Source organism: Chionomys nivalis, chromosome 8, assembly GCF_950005125.1.
Source record: "Chionomys nivalis chromosome 8, mChiNiv1.1, whole genome shotgun sequence".
Classification (NCBI taxonomy): Eukaryota; Metazoa; Chordata; class Mammalia; order Rodentia; family Cricetidae; genus Chionomys; species Chionomys nivalis.
In genome coordinates this window covers 19,352,377-19,366,844 of record NC_080093.1, presented here as the reverse complement: position 1 = coordinate 19,366,844, position 14,468 = coordinate 19,352,377, and the positions used below count along the sequence as shown (strand labels likewise).

The 14,468-nt window shown below is 46.0% G+C and overlaps 1 protein-coding gene across 1 annotated transcript in view; it reads right to left on the bottom strand.

Annotated features, from left to right (window-relative positions):
* Positions 1-2,538: 2,538 nt before the first annotated feature.
* The window catches only part of Pik3ap1 (phosphoinositide-3-kinase adaptor protein 1), a 117,874-nt gene continuing 105,944 nt past the window's right edge, over positions 2,539-14,468 (bottom strand). Inside the window, exons 15-17 of the mRNA XM_057777577.1 lie at positions 12,590-12,660; positions 11,375-11,511; positions 2,539-4,642 (exon numbers count right to left, since the gene is read on the bottom strand). Of these exons, the coding sequence (XP_057633560.1) occupies positions 4,585-4,642; positions 11,375-11,511; positions 12,590-12,660 (266 nt within the window). The 3' untranslated portion in view covers positions 2,539-4,584. The remainder of the gene's footprint in view (positions 4,643-11,374; positions 11,512-12,589; positions 12,661-14,468) is intronic.

Below are 14,468 nucleotides of genomic sequence, written 5' to 3'. Positions count from 1 at the left end.
CTCTGTTTTACATTACTAATACAGAGTCTTAAAACATAGCTTAGACTGACCTGGAATTAACCATGTTTCCTGCCTTGGCCTCATGGAAATCCTGGGATTGACCAGCACGTGGCTCCTTGAACAACTTCTCCTGCTCTTCTTCTTCTTCTTCTTCTTCTTCTTCTTCTTCTTCTTCTTCTTCTTCTTCTTCTTCTTCTTCCTCTTCCTCTTCCTCTTCCTCTTCCTCCTTCTCCTCCTCTTCCTCCTCCATCTTCTTCTTCATATTTGTCTTGGCAATCACCTCAGGAAGATGAGGAAGGAGTACTTGCCACTTTCCAACACTACTTTTTCTCTTCTAGCTGAACTGTTCTAGAACTTTATTATTGCTGTGAATTCTTCCTTTAGGAAGCTGTCAGTCAAAACATTCAGCTGTATGAGCTGGCATAATGGCTTAGAGGGCAAAGGTACCCTCTACCCTGATGATCTAAGTTTGATTCCTGGCAACCACAAAGTGAAAGGAGGGAATCAACTCCCACAAATTGTCCTCTGACCTTCACGTGTGCTGTGGTACAGACAGACACACACACACACACCCCAAAAGCCCTCACAAATGAAAAAAAACTTTAGTTTGGAGACTGAAGAGCAATTTAGGCCATTAGTTTCCTTGTGTTGCTCATAGTTCATTGTCTCTGACAAGTTTCATTTGGGTTTTGTTGGTAGTTTTTGTTTGGTTTGAGTTCTTCAAGATAAGAGTCTCGGGGCTGGAGAGATGGCTCAGAGGTTAAGAGCATTGCCTGCTCTTCCAAAGGTCCTGAGTTCAATTCCCAGCAACCACATGGTGGCTTATAACCATCTGTAATGGGGTCTAGTGCCCTCTTCTGGCCTGCAGGCATATACACAGACAGAATATTGTATACATAATAAATAAATATTAAAAAAAAAAGATAAGAGTCTCAATGCAGTTCATACTAGCCTTGAGCTCACTATGTAGCCCAGACTGGCCTCAAACTCAATCCTTCTGCCTCTGCTTCTGGGATACTGAGATTGTAGAGACTCAGTATCACATTCTGCCTTCACTCCTTCACTCAGTCGTTGTTGTTTAATTAATTAATGTATTAAAATGATAAAGGGTAAGAAACAGCTGCTGTCACATAATATAAATAAAGCTCCTGGGAGGGTTGCTCAGTTGTAGACCTGCAGGAGGGAAGGAAGACCCTGGGTTCGAGCCTGTCTCATTGCCTTCTTCTCCCCCCTCCCCCACACACAAAGATCCTGGCTCCCTAAGTGGTGGTGACTCCTTTAGGCTGCCTTCATGCTTCTTCAGAAGGGGTCCCCTACCTTGGCCTTGGTCTTTCAGACTTGAGGTGACCTGGAGCATTACTGCATGCCCAGGTCTCTGCTGCAGAGGTGATGCGACACAGAGCTGTGAAGCCGTGAGGTGAGCTCCTCCAGCAGGCAGCTCACTAAAATAAAAGTCAGGCTTCCTGCCTGCCAAACGAAGATTCGCATCCTTAGACCACGCCGACTCCATGGTGTAGAAAGATAAAGCTGTCCTCTATTCTGTGGACTAAATGAGCTTTGGCAGGCTAGCCCAGGAACCTTTCTTTTTCTGTGAGAAAATGAATTCCAAGTTGTGCCTGAGAATTGTAAACCCATTGTACACCCTCCTACTCATTTTCTCCCCACCCTGGGAAGCCTGGTGTGTGGCCAGCAGGAATGAATGAAGACCATTTCATGTTTTTAATAACTTGCTTGGAAACCAAAAAGCAATTTACATACTCACCCAAATATTTTACAGGCCGAGTCCTTCAATTTCGGATTTAATTTCTCAGAAACAAATCTGTTACTATTACTTCCTCCACCAAGGAGGAGGAACTTGCACACTATTGCCTGAAGGAGGCGCTCAGAATGCCTGCTTGCTTCCCTGGTACACGCAGAAGAGGAATCTGAAACCCCCAGCTATTGGGGTGTACTGGGCTGGCCTTTGTGTTTGTTTGGTTGGGGGTTTTTAGTTGTTTGCTTATTTGTTCTTTTCTCTTTCGTGTTTTGCTTTGTTTTGTTTTTTGAGACAGGGTTTATCTGTGTAATAGTCCTGGCTGTCCTAGAACTTGCTTTGTAGACCAGGCTGGCCTCAGACTCATTGAGGTCTACCTGACTCTGCTTCCCAAGTGCTGGCATTAAGTGTGTGTGCCACCACCGCCTGGCTCCGTGTTTTTATTATACATAATGTATTCCTAAACATGTGGGTGAATGTGTTGTGTATGTAAAGGATGAGTAAATATAAATAAGTAAAGGATGATGTGTGATTCTAAGTAATAAGAATTCATTCTCACTATTAGGAACGTTCTTTGATAACAGCATCCAGGTGTTTCATCTGGATTCTTCCTCTTTCCTCTTTTACACACAACTACCTAGCCTGATGGTTCAGTGACAATCTCCTCAGGACTTGAGACTGACCACTCCCGACTCTGATCAGGTCCCTCCCAAGTGTGCCGCAGTCAGCAGAGCCAGGTTCCTCAAAAGCACTCTCAGTTTTGTTTTCTATTTATTTTAAGGCAAGAATAAAATGCAATTATATATCCAAACATTGCACAAACAGTGCTGTGTACACAAGGTGCTAATGCCATTGGTTGGCCTTGCCATGTTATTATCAAACCTGGTCACCAGAATATATGCACAAACCTAAGTTTGATATCCAAAAGGTGGCTTGGGATAAAACGATTTATATCAAAATCCTCAAGACGGAGGCGACAAACAACAGGAGGACAACCACATCGATGTTTTCATTTTTGTTCTTTTATGTGATAATCTCTTATTTCTCCCAAATAAGTGACAGGAGGGGTGAGGGACCACTGAAGGCCCATTTGCAGAATGGCCACCATGTTCCAGGTTCTCTGTGAGATACTTTGTGAAAATATTCTCACAGGGTGGACATGATCAATGATGTGTTTTATACACAACTCAAGAGTCCACCAGAAGTTCAACTCAGGGAGTGTTGAATGGAATGAGGTTGAAGAAGAGCCTTTAATTATAAGAAAAGGACACCCAATAAGAATACATTGAACAGAAAAATAATAATCATAATAATATCTATGTGGGATTGGACAGTGATTTCATGAGAAACAACCATATTGTCTTACTTGAAAAGAAATACTTCTCATAATTTTGCTGTATGCATAGGTGAGATTTAAGGATCTCTGATTTGAAGGTAGATTTATATAACAAGATCTCAAAGTTCATAGCATGGTAACAGTTCTCTGTTTTCTGTACAGATTTACCAGGCCTGATGATAACTGTATAAAGTAACAGTAGTAAGTCTGGTAAAAAATATTTTAGCTTCTTTCTCCTACCACTTCAGGCTCCTCAAGAGAGGAAAAAGTCAAGTCCTTCTCTTTCTTTATGGCCAGAACTATATAGGCCACAGATTTATAAATGGGCTACCTCATACCCCAGGCTTCTGGTTCTGGCTGTTTTCAGTGGTTTCCTGGCAATATGGCTAGTTTAACAATATACAGAGGTATAAATGGCCAAACTGAAAACAGTAGCTGGTAGTCCCCTGCCTGGGTGATATGTAAGAGGTAAACTTCTGGAAGGCCAATGGTCAGATATGGTTATATTTTTATATGGGGGGGGTGCGTAACAGAAAAGAGGATTGGCTCCTTAGAGACAGAAAATGCAGTGATGAGGACTGGGGAGATGAGCCAGTAGATAAAGTGCTTGGTGTTCAAGCATGAGGACCTGAGTTCAGAACCCCAACATCCACAAAGATGTCAAGGGAGCACAGCAACCTGCCTGTAATTTCAGCACCAGGAGAGACAGAGGATTCCTGGAGCAAGCTGGACTAACTATATCAGTAATCTCTAGGCTCAGTTGAGAGACTCTGCCTCGGTGAAGAGATGGAGAGTGATCGCTGAAGACTTGCGACATTGCCCCTAGTCTCCACAGACATACACACACACACATGCACACATACACATGCACACCGCACACATACACATGTAAGGGGGGAGGAAGTGTGATGGCATAGAACCACCTGAGTTCTCTTAGCTCCATGCCTCTGTGGGACCCCAGCTGCCTCCAGTGGAAAAGGAATCTGGTTTAACCCCTTCCTGAAATCATTGACAGCTTTTTGTATGTGACCAGCCCCAGCACACACATAGAAATGTAGAACTGCTTCAAAGATAGGCCACTTCTTCTGCTGGAAACGCTACAACCCCTTCTAGAAACTAGGCTGGACTAGCAGGTGTGTATGGACGAATCCATGTTTACTACAGGACACCCGTTTGTTAAGTACATTTTCTCCAACCCTGTTTGGCTCCTGCTATAGGATACGAGAGGTAAGTATTTTGATAGAGTCTTCATCCTTTTGGCAACCAAGAATGTGACCCAATACGAGTGGCGACGTTGAACAAGGTCCTTAGTCTCAGATTCCACCACGCCTTAATGTCTTTGAGGGACACCCAAAGCAGCGAGGCTGCAACATCAGCAGTGATGGTGAATCTCAAGGTCCGCAGTCATGCAGAATACTCAGTGTGAAGACTTCGGCAACAGGCTGCAAACCGCAAGTCTTAAAAGTCTGTAGTAGGCTTGATTTAGGAGGGGGAATCAGCGACCTCTGGGGGGAACTGGTGGAGGAGGATGGAAAGGCTCCCGGGTTAGAGGCCTGTAACGAAAAATAAAGCAACTCTTAAAAATTAACCAAATCAAAGCATTCTTGAGTATCCACAACCTGCGGCTACTTTGAAGAGCTATAAAAAAAAGACACTTCCTTTAGTTAAGGAGTCAGGACATACTACAAATGTCTGAAGGCCATAGATGTCATGGCTTCTAACCCCTAAAAGTCAGAATCACCAGCGGAGCTACTGACAAATGCCAGTTCCCAAGCCCCAGCCCTGTTCATGACAATTTACTGAGCTCGCAGTGTAACTAAGCCTTTTACTTTCTGTTGCTTTGTCCCCTTTGGGTCTTGCTGACCCTGGAGGGACTGCATTTCTCTCAGATAACTAATACCCCCGTCACCTCCTTAGGACCACTATCAATGTGCCCTTATCATTCCAAGGTCAGCCTCAGACAAACAGAGATAGTCCCACTGCCTCAGCACCTCTTTCAGTTATCCACACTAGTGATTCTGGGTCGATCTGAACCTGTCCTACTCACTGTTTCTCGTGGAAACCACAATGAAAAGCTCATGCCCATGTCTGACTTTTGTCCCCTCTGCCTCCTGACCATGTGTGCCAGTATGAACCCCAGTGGTATGGTGCCCTCCCCTCCCCCTGCTCCAGAGAACCATGCATCGAGCAAACTATCTTCTGGATAGCAGCTGTCTCCTGTTCTATTGACCTTGGTGTACCTAAGTATCAATAGAGCCTAGATGGTAAAATGCCAGTAATTCCAATAGGCAGCCCGGGTAGAGACTCACCATCACAGTGAAACTATCTGAAAGAGGAACAGAGAATTACAATGTCTGCTTCTCGCTTCCTCATTGGATCGCTAAGCGTTGTCCCAACGGTGCGTGTGCCCACCTAAAAGCCCCTTTTCATGTTCTTCTGTTTGGACTTCTGTAAAGTCCTAAGTGACACTCCAGGTAGACCAGGGTGGGTCTGTTTACAGATCAGTTCAGTGATTACAGATGGCATTTCTACGTGTGTGCTGTAAAACCAATATTTAATCTCCAAGAAGCAAATCAATACACGCAGAAAGAGAGCTTTGTTGGGCGCTGTAATTGAACTGTGTAACCCTGGAGCTGCGTACTCCATGATTGAATGAATCTGTGAGTAAATATTTGCTAAATGCCTCCTGAGCACTGCTTCTGATCAGGTCAAGGAAATGGCGAGAGCTGGGAACGGCGGGGCTGTCTCAGGAACAAGGGAGGGAGTCAGACACAGCACAGACTAACCACAGATGTCCACAGGAGGCCCTGCTCTGGTCCCAGGAGTAGAGGGCTTTGTGCCTTTGCTACTGGACTGCTGGGATCTATGCAGTGAAAACAACAGCATTGTGTCTTTCTGCCTCCCAGTCTCCTGCCCTATAAACTATGAGTCAGGCCATACCTCTTAAGCAAGTTTAGGCCATTCCTTCCTTTCTACAAACATTTGCCACGATTCACGCTGTGTGTGGCAAACAGCAGGTAAAATGAGCACGGATCTGGCTATCAAGACACTGGGTATGTGTGTATGAGACAGACAATGGGCAAAGTCGGGAGACTGGACTGTCTGATAGGCACAGCTCAGACCTTAAGGGACATTTAAGCATGGATATTTGAATACACAACTCTGTCTCTCCCTCCACCCCCCCCCCCGTGTGTGCATGTGTGCAAGCGCGCGAGCGCGTGTGTGTCTGTGTGTGTGTATGAAAATTTCAACTTGGATGACCCTGTTTTCTCATCTGCCCAGTCAAGGTATGTGGGCACTTAGAGATGACATGGAAATTAGTCAGCAGCTTTATGTCTGGCCTAGAGCAGATGCTTAGAAAGCCAGAAACCTCACTGTAAGGACGAACGGTCTAGTCTTAGATACTTCCCCATCAATTTATTTCACTCTGATGGGCAACTCCAGCAAAAGATCAGCAGCCCTAGTTCAGGATTCATGACAACAGGTAGAACAGAAGAGAGAAGCGGAAGGATATTGCATCCAAGTCGGGAGTGGTCTGTGCAGACTGCCGTCTCAGACATCCAAATCGGGAGTGGTCTGTGCAGACTGCCGTCTCAGACACGAAATCGGGAGTGGTCTGTGCAGACTGCCGTCTCAGACATCCAAGTCGGGAGTGGTCTGTGCAGACTGCCGTCTCAGACATCCAAGTCAGGAGTGGTCTGTGCAGACTGCTGTCTCAGACACCAAGAAGCCCAAACTGGAGACATCTGCACACTCTTACTCCAGGGTGAGTTTCCACTGGCGACGAGCTTGACTCAAGAACCCACAACCCTGATGATGGCAGTGTTCTTTGAAAGCCAGGCTTAGCTGGAATGTCTTTGTGTGCCTGCACATACCATCTAATGTGACTTTCAGGTCCCTAGAAGCTGACTGGTTTTTTTGTTTGTTTAGTTTTGAAACAGCCTCTTATTATATAGACCAGGCCAACCTCAAAATCCTGGCAATCCTCCTGCCTCAGACGCCATACCTGGCTTGATGGCTAATTGTGCAAGAGCTCAAGAAGTCCAGTCCAAGCAATACCAAATACCCAATGTGTCGTTAATATACCAGACATAGAAAAGAACAGAAAAAATATCCACTCAGAAGTAACTTCTGTGTTTGGGGAGCTAGCCAATTGATTCAGCACGTACCTTGCAAGTGCGAGGATCTGAGCTGAATCCCACATAAAAATCTGGGCACGCCATGGTGGAGTGCTTGCAATCAAGGTGATGGGGAGGCAGAGACAGAGGAACCACTGTGGCTTACTGGACAGTCAGCCTAGCCTACTCTGCAAGCTCTAGGCCAAAGAGAGACCCTGTCTAAAACATAAAAAGGAACAAGAACAAACAAGGTCCTCTGAGGTCATTCTCAGATGAGCACACACCATCTCTACTCTCAGAGTTCACTATCCACTTGAGGAGAGAAACATAAGCAATGTTTATGATATGGGATATAATAGACCAGAGAACCCACACTAGAGGAGTCACTCAGTGCGGGTCCATCCGCAGAGGATTCCTAGTTGAAGGATGCTTGGACTAAAGGATGTACAGAAAATGGAAGGGAATATCTAAGTAGTGGGACATGAATGAGAACAGGAGAACAAAGTGACATACGGCTGGACAGGGACAGGGCCAGGGCACACTAAAATACCCAGAATCCAATTCTAAGGTTCTTACAGGAAATGGATCATCAGCTGTTTCCATTCTAGAAAGTGAACCTGATTGCAGTGTGGAGAAGAGACCCCCGGGGCAGGGAGGTAAGTGTGGGCCTCAAGGATGAGCCAAAGACTACCAGAGGGAAGGGGGAGCGCGTCTGATCGCTGAAAGGGCGGCAGAATAGACGGTGCCTGGAGAGCCACTGGACGTGAGCGCTGTGAGGGAGGTGGGACTGGGGGAGGGGGAGAATGGTGTCTCTGCCCCAGGCTTGGGAACTCATGAGGAAGAGACTTGGAGTGGCTTGGTGAGTCCATTGCTTTATAGGCTGTGTCTGAGACACCCATGGGGCATGTGTGTTCAGGTCCCTAGTCAACAGCAGGAAGGAGAAGATAGAGATGGAGGCACCAGGCTGTCTTCTGGCAGTAGCTGAGGCTCTGTGAACAGCAAGTGAAACCAACAGATGAATTAGCCAAAGCTGGGGCCATGTGGACTGAGGTAGCACCAGAGAGAGGAGAAAGTTGAGAACATGGGATTATAGGTTCCCAGAGCGGAGCTGGGGCATGTAGCCAGACTTCCTTGTGTCTCTCAGCCTGGCAACCATTCACAATGGTCAGAGAGGGCCTCACTCTGTCCACAGACTGCCTCATCTATCCTGGAACCTGCGCGCATACTTAGAACGCAAGCACATACTTGCAGATCCTTTTCAAACCAAAAATGCACACACAAGTCTTGAGTTCTGTTAATTACAGGTCTCCACACCGTCTGCCCGGGAAAGTGTCTCGGTCCTCTGCTCATCCCATCTTTACCACCACACTTTCGCCAGCTCCCCAAACAATTCCTCTCTCGTCTCTTCTCGAGCAGTTAGACGTGTCCCAAATTCTATCTTTTCATTTCTGGAAGTTGTTTTCCTGACTCCTCTTTTTTTCTTGTCCATTAACAATAGTGACAGCAATGTCAACAACAGCAACAAAATCCTGCATAAGCCGATGGCTGCAGTTTCAAGCTTGCTACCTCCTCTCTTGGTCCAATTAGACAAGGAGCTTCAGGGTCTCAACCTTCAGGAATTAAAAAGTCTTGGATCTCCTCCTGTCTGTCACCTTGATTTTCCTGGCCAGGTGTAACATAATAACTAGAAAACCAAACCTGTCAATCCCAGTATCTCTCCATTTCCCCTGCCTCTACACCTGCAAAATGTGATAATTCCCAAACAGGCTTTGGAGAGCATTAAATAACACACTTAATGTGTTTGACATAAACACTGCCACAGAGTAAGCAGTCATTAAATAATAACATTTATTACCATCATCATGCTTGCATCACTCCTGCAAAGCGTCCCTGCCCCCACATGCACACACCAAATACAGAGTAACTTTCAAACAGCGTAATACAAAGTCAGGGCACAGGCCTGGGTTATCACATGCACTCCTTCTGGGAGTAGGAATACCCTAATGTGTATCTCTCAGGCTGTGCCGGAGAGCCATGCCGGCGATTACAGCACAGCTCGAGGCTGTCAGGTGTCCGTGCAGCAGGTGTCACTATAGGAATGTCACTGGGAGCAGCTGGAAAGGCAGTAAATAGCAGAGGCCAAAATGGAGCAAGAGACGGCGAGGCACAGGACTCCAGACAGAGGCCTTGATGTTGCACTTTCTCGCACATCCCACAGACAAACTTTATTTATATTTAAATAAGCAAAAACGGCCTCTTTCCTCATGCTTTCATCAAAGCCTGGGTTTCACATCCAAGCCCTCCTTTCTGGGAAGCCCAGGGAGATGGTTCATTTGTTAAAGGCTTGCAATGCAAACATTAGGACCTGAGTTTGAAACCCAAGCACCCATTTAAAAACCTAGGCATGGCCACAAGCCCTCCTTTCTGCATGGCAGCCCTACCATGTTTTCTGTTATCCCACTGACCATACAGAATGTTCCTCCCAAGGCCCCCGTGTCAACTGAAGTCAGTCATAAGTAAGAGCGCAGTAAGCGAATCACACTTGTCTGGGTTCACCGTCAAAGCCCCAGATGTCTGCTCCTCTCCTGTATGATATATCCTCATATTCTTCATGTCTCACCATAGGCCAAGAACTCAACCCTTACAACCCCACGAGGAAGTTCAATTAGTAACTGTCTTATAGACAAGAATATGGAGGCACACAAAAGTTAAATGACTCACCTAAGCTCACGAGTGATGGCAGAACACTGAGCCCCATGAGAGTGGCCCAGAGCCTTGCTCACCCCCAGACAAGACTGTTTTTTGCTCTCGCTTTCTCTTCTAATATTATCTCCTGTTCCTGAGAAGCCCAGAACCCACAATAAAGCCAAGGGAATTCAATACTATGAGCTGAATTCTAGACAGACAGATATGAATTACTAAAGAGCCTGGGGACATGGTTCATTTGTTAAAGTGCTTGCAATGCAAACATTAGGACCTGAGCTTGAATCCCAAGCACCCATATAAAAACCTAGGCCTGGCCACATGCATCTGTAATCCTAGCAGGGGGGGCAAACAGAAGGATCCTGAGTGCTTGCTAGTCAGCCAGTATAGCCAATTGCTGAGCTCCAGGTTCAGTGAAAAAGACATTCACGCACAAATATGTACATACGTACACACATGTGAATAAAAAATTAAAATTTGTTTTAGGAGCTGGAGAGATAGCTAAGCAGCTGAGAGTAGTTGCTTCTCTTCTAGAGGACCCACTTGAGTGGCTCACAACCACCTGCAACTCCAGCTCCAGGGGAGCAATGTCATCTCCTGGCTTCCATGGGCGCCTGTACACCCGTGGTGCTTCACATGAGACACATGCACACACAGAAAATGAAAAAAAATAAAACCAGAAATAGAAAAGAATTATTTTAAAGGCTGATAGTTCTATCCACGCCCTTCACTTATGCTATTTAAAGTGTGAGAAACTAAACTGGGCAGAGTGGTTGATGCCCGTAATCCTAACTTCTAGGAGGCTCAGGCAGGAGGATTGAGAGTTGGAGGCTAGCCTGGGTTACAAAGTGAGACCTTATTGAAGAAGAAAAAGAAGGAGAAGGAGAAGGAGAAGGAGAAGGAGAAGGAGAAGGAGAAGGAGAAGGAGAAGGAGAAGGAGAAGGAGAAGAAGAAGAAGAAGAAGAAGAAGAAGAAGAAGAAGAAGAAGAAGAAGAAGAAGAAGAAGAAGAAGAAGAAGAAGAAGAAGAATCAAGAACAGAGGCTGGAGAGATGGCTTAGCAGATAGGAAGAGTGGCTACTCGCCCAGAGGATCTGTGCTTGGTTCACAGCACCCCCATAGGGTGGTTCACAACTCTAGTATCTCCAGCCCCAGGGGATCCAGTGTCTTTGGCCTCTGCAGAGTCCATGTGCACATACCCACAAGCAGATACACATACCTACACACGATTTAAAGCTATATAAATAAGTCCTGCTTTAAATCAAGGATAAAAGAAGCAAACCAAACATTATGATGTATTGGTATTGGCAGCGGAATAAAGTATCACTTTTTACTGAAGAGAGCACGCTGAAGTGTGTTTCCACAGCTCTCTCCTCATTCTTTGGTGATCTTAGATGCTCCCAAATCCTCTCCTCCTTCACAGTTAAGAGAGTGAGAAGAAACATTCACATCTACTTCAAGGTTACCTTTGTGAAGCGGCTCGAGGAGGCACCCTGGGGGGCCTCTCAAGGGTCATGACTGGTATTCCAGTCACAGCTGGTGCTCCATCCACTTGTGTAGGACCTGGGCTACGACTTCGAGTAATTTCAGGGACTTCATTATCCTATAGCATGCAAGATGAGAAACAAGGGTGACTATTACACAAGACGCATGAACATACATAGCTGGGCACCATAAGATAGCCCTCACCATAATTAGGCTGTTCCCAAACAGGAGCCAGCCTAGTGCCAATGACAGTTTTCCGCATCCTTCTGGTATAGTCTAGGAACACAGTTTTACCTAGGTTATCACACATTGCCTAAAATCAAAATCCTTGCTTCTCCAAATATGAGAGCTGTCTCATACTCGGTCTGCTAAAACCACCTGCAAGTTTACAGGAGTGCTCTCCCTAAGACCCATTCTCCTGGGTCTTCAGGGTGAGTGGTGACTCACACGACCCCTTGGGTTCAAACCAGGTCAGGATAGACACTGACACCAATGGACCAACTTGAAATGTGGCCTCCCCGAGAGCAGCTGAACCTCTCAGCTCAGAAGATGCCTGACTGTCTGGAGACCATGCCACCACCCATGTGGAAATGCAGTAGAGGCCGGGGTACAGAGAGAGGGATGAAATCGGAGACAGATATCCTGGACTCTGGGACATAAAGGACTATCCCATGGCTCCATACAGCACAACACAGGCTCCTGATCTAGGCCCAGCACGATGCTGCGCCTGGATCCCTCAATTCACACAACGCCTTCCTGCAGACACCCACTTCCGGCTAAAGTAGTCTGGGTAGATTTGTCTATCTCTATCTATGCTACCCTTCCCTCTTTTCTTCCTTTATACTGAGGCAAAATTCATATAGCCATGAGGTCAACCATTACAAAACAAAATGACCTTGGCACATTTGTAGCTTTACGGAGCCACCACCTTCTATCTAATTTCAAACCATTTTCCTCACCTGCAAAGAAAACCCCAAAGTCATCAAATAGTTCTTCCTGTGCCCCTCACCCTCCAGCTCTGCCAGCCACCAACCCTCACTCCATCTCTCTGGATCTGCCCGTTCTGCATTATTTCATATAAATGGCATCCATAACGTGTGACCTTTCGTGTGTGGCTTCCCTCCCCATGGGCGCTTTCTCTTGTGATAAAACAACCCCTGAGACCAGACGGATAGCGTGGAAGTCCCGACTCTCACCTCATTGTCGCCCTCCATGCCACTGCTCACGCTGAGGAGACTCCGTGTACTCGATCGGTTACTCGCGCTGCCTAAAGGGCAGAAAAAGCATCAGCTGGACTGTGGATTCTCCCAGGAGAAAGCGAAAGGCGGAACTCTGGCCCTACGTTATTTATAGCAATAGAAACAGTACATAAACCGCGAAGACAAGAGTCTTCAGAGTGTAGCCACCTTAATCCGTTTCATTAGAGTTCAGTTTTTCTGTCAGCATCACGCAAAATGGTTTGCTTTCTGATGGCCACTTTGGGCTTAATAGCTACCATTTACCCAGGATTTACTGCACACGAAGTGCTTTCGAAAGCATGATTGCCATTTAATCCCTTTGAAAATCCTATTTGATATTAGAGCTTTGATCTGACAGGCATGGAAGCAGAGGCACTCAGGGTCTCCATTGCTCTAAATCTGCAAGCTGGTTTTGTTCCCATGGTTTTGCTGCTTAATTAGAAATCCCAGGGCAGGGGTGTGTGTAGGACACAGATGCACCTTCGAATAAGAGATTACATGCCAACACCAAACAAAAGCCATAGCTGTGGATGTACAAGGTCCTGGGTCCAATCCCCAGAACTACAAAACCAGAAATACACAGTACAAATTCAAAAGTATAATGCATGCTCGTAGTAGGAATTCTGTGTGAAAACCTTTTCGGTTAGGACTTTATTACCTGTATCATTAAAATAGCACCAGTCCATAGGACTTTCTAGAAATGTGTGTTATCCAATGTGATAGCTAGCGTGAAATCAGGTAGAACTAAGAAGATGAATTTTAAAATTTGTGTCTTGAGGTAGACTCTCATTACCTAGCCCATGGCTGGTCTGGAGCTTGCTATGTATGTAGACCAGGTTGGCCCTGAACTTGTGGCCATCCTCCTGTTTCAGTTTCCCAAATGCTGAGCTTACAAGTGTGTGTTATTGGAGGCAGACCTTTTTTTAAATATTTATTTTTATTTTATGAGTGTGTTTGTCTGCTTGCATGTCTATGTACCATGTGCATGCCTGGTGTCCACAGAGGCCAGAGGAGGGTGTCAGGTCCCCTAAAAATGAAGTTAGATGGTTGTGAACTGTCGCATGGGTGCTAGGAACTGAGCCTGGGTCCTCTATAGGAGTACTGAGTGCTATTAATTGAAGAACCATCTTTCCTGCCCCAGATTGAAAAACATTTTGGATTAGACTTATTCATTTTATTTTATGTGTGTTTCATCTGCATTATATGTATACGCCACATGTGTGCCTGGTGCTCTCAAGGTCAGGAGAGGGTGGAACTGGAGTTATGGATGGTTAGGAACCACCATGCAGGTGCTAGGAATTGAACCCTGGTCCTCAGGAAGAGCATCTTCTCTAGACCTCAAGGCAGATTTTTAAATCTGGCAAGAAATTTCTCTAACCCAGGGGATTTGGTTTGTTCACTGGGAAAACATGGCCCAGTCTCTCTCTATTCGATTTACACTCATAACCCAACTTACCCACCAAAATGTCATTTCTTCCTCTCCTTCAGCCAGCTGCTGCCCCCAAGGTTCAAACCTCCTCAGAACTCATGCTTGGAATAAGCGCTACCAAAACTCTCCAGATTCCCAACCAAAAGCAATCTCTGAGGTCCTGGGTCGCCATGCCTGTGTCTGGGTGTCCACATGTCATTGATTATGTCTCTCATAGTCCCACAGCGAACCCCACAGTGCCCTGCACATTCTCCGTCAGCAAGAAGTGAAAGATGTCCCAGGCACTGGCTCCATGACTGGGAGTTCACACCATCAACTCCACTACCCTTGGCATTCCTAAACCTGTAACCACAATGTCTGGCCCTAAACCTTAGCCCCCTGGTATTATTTCCCCTCTGGGCTCATGAC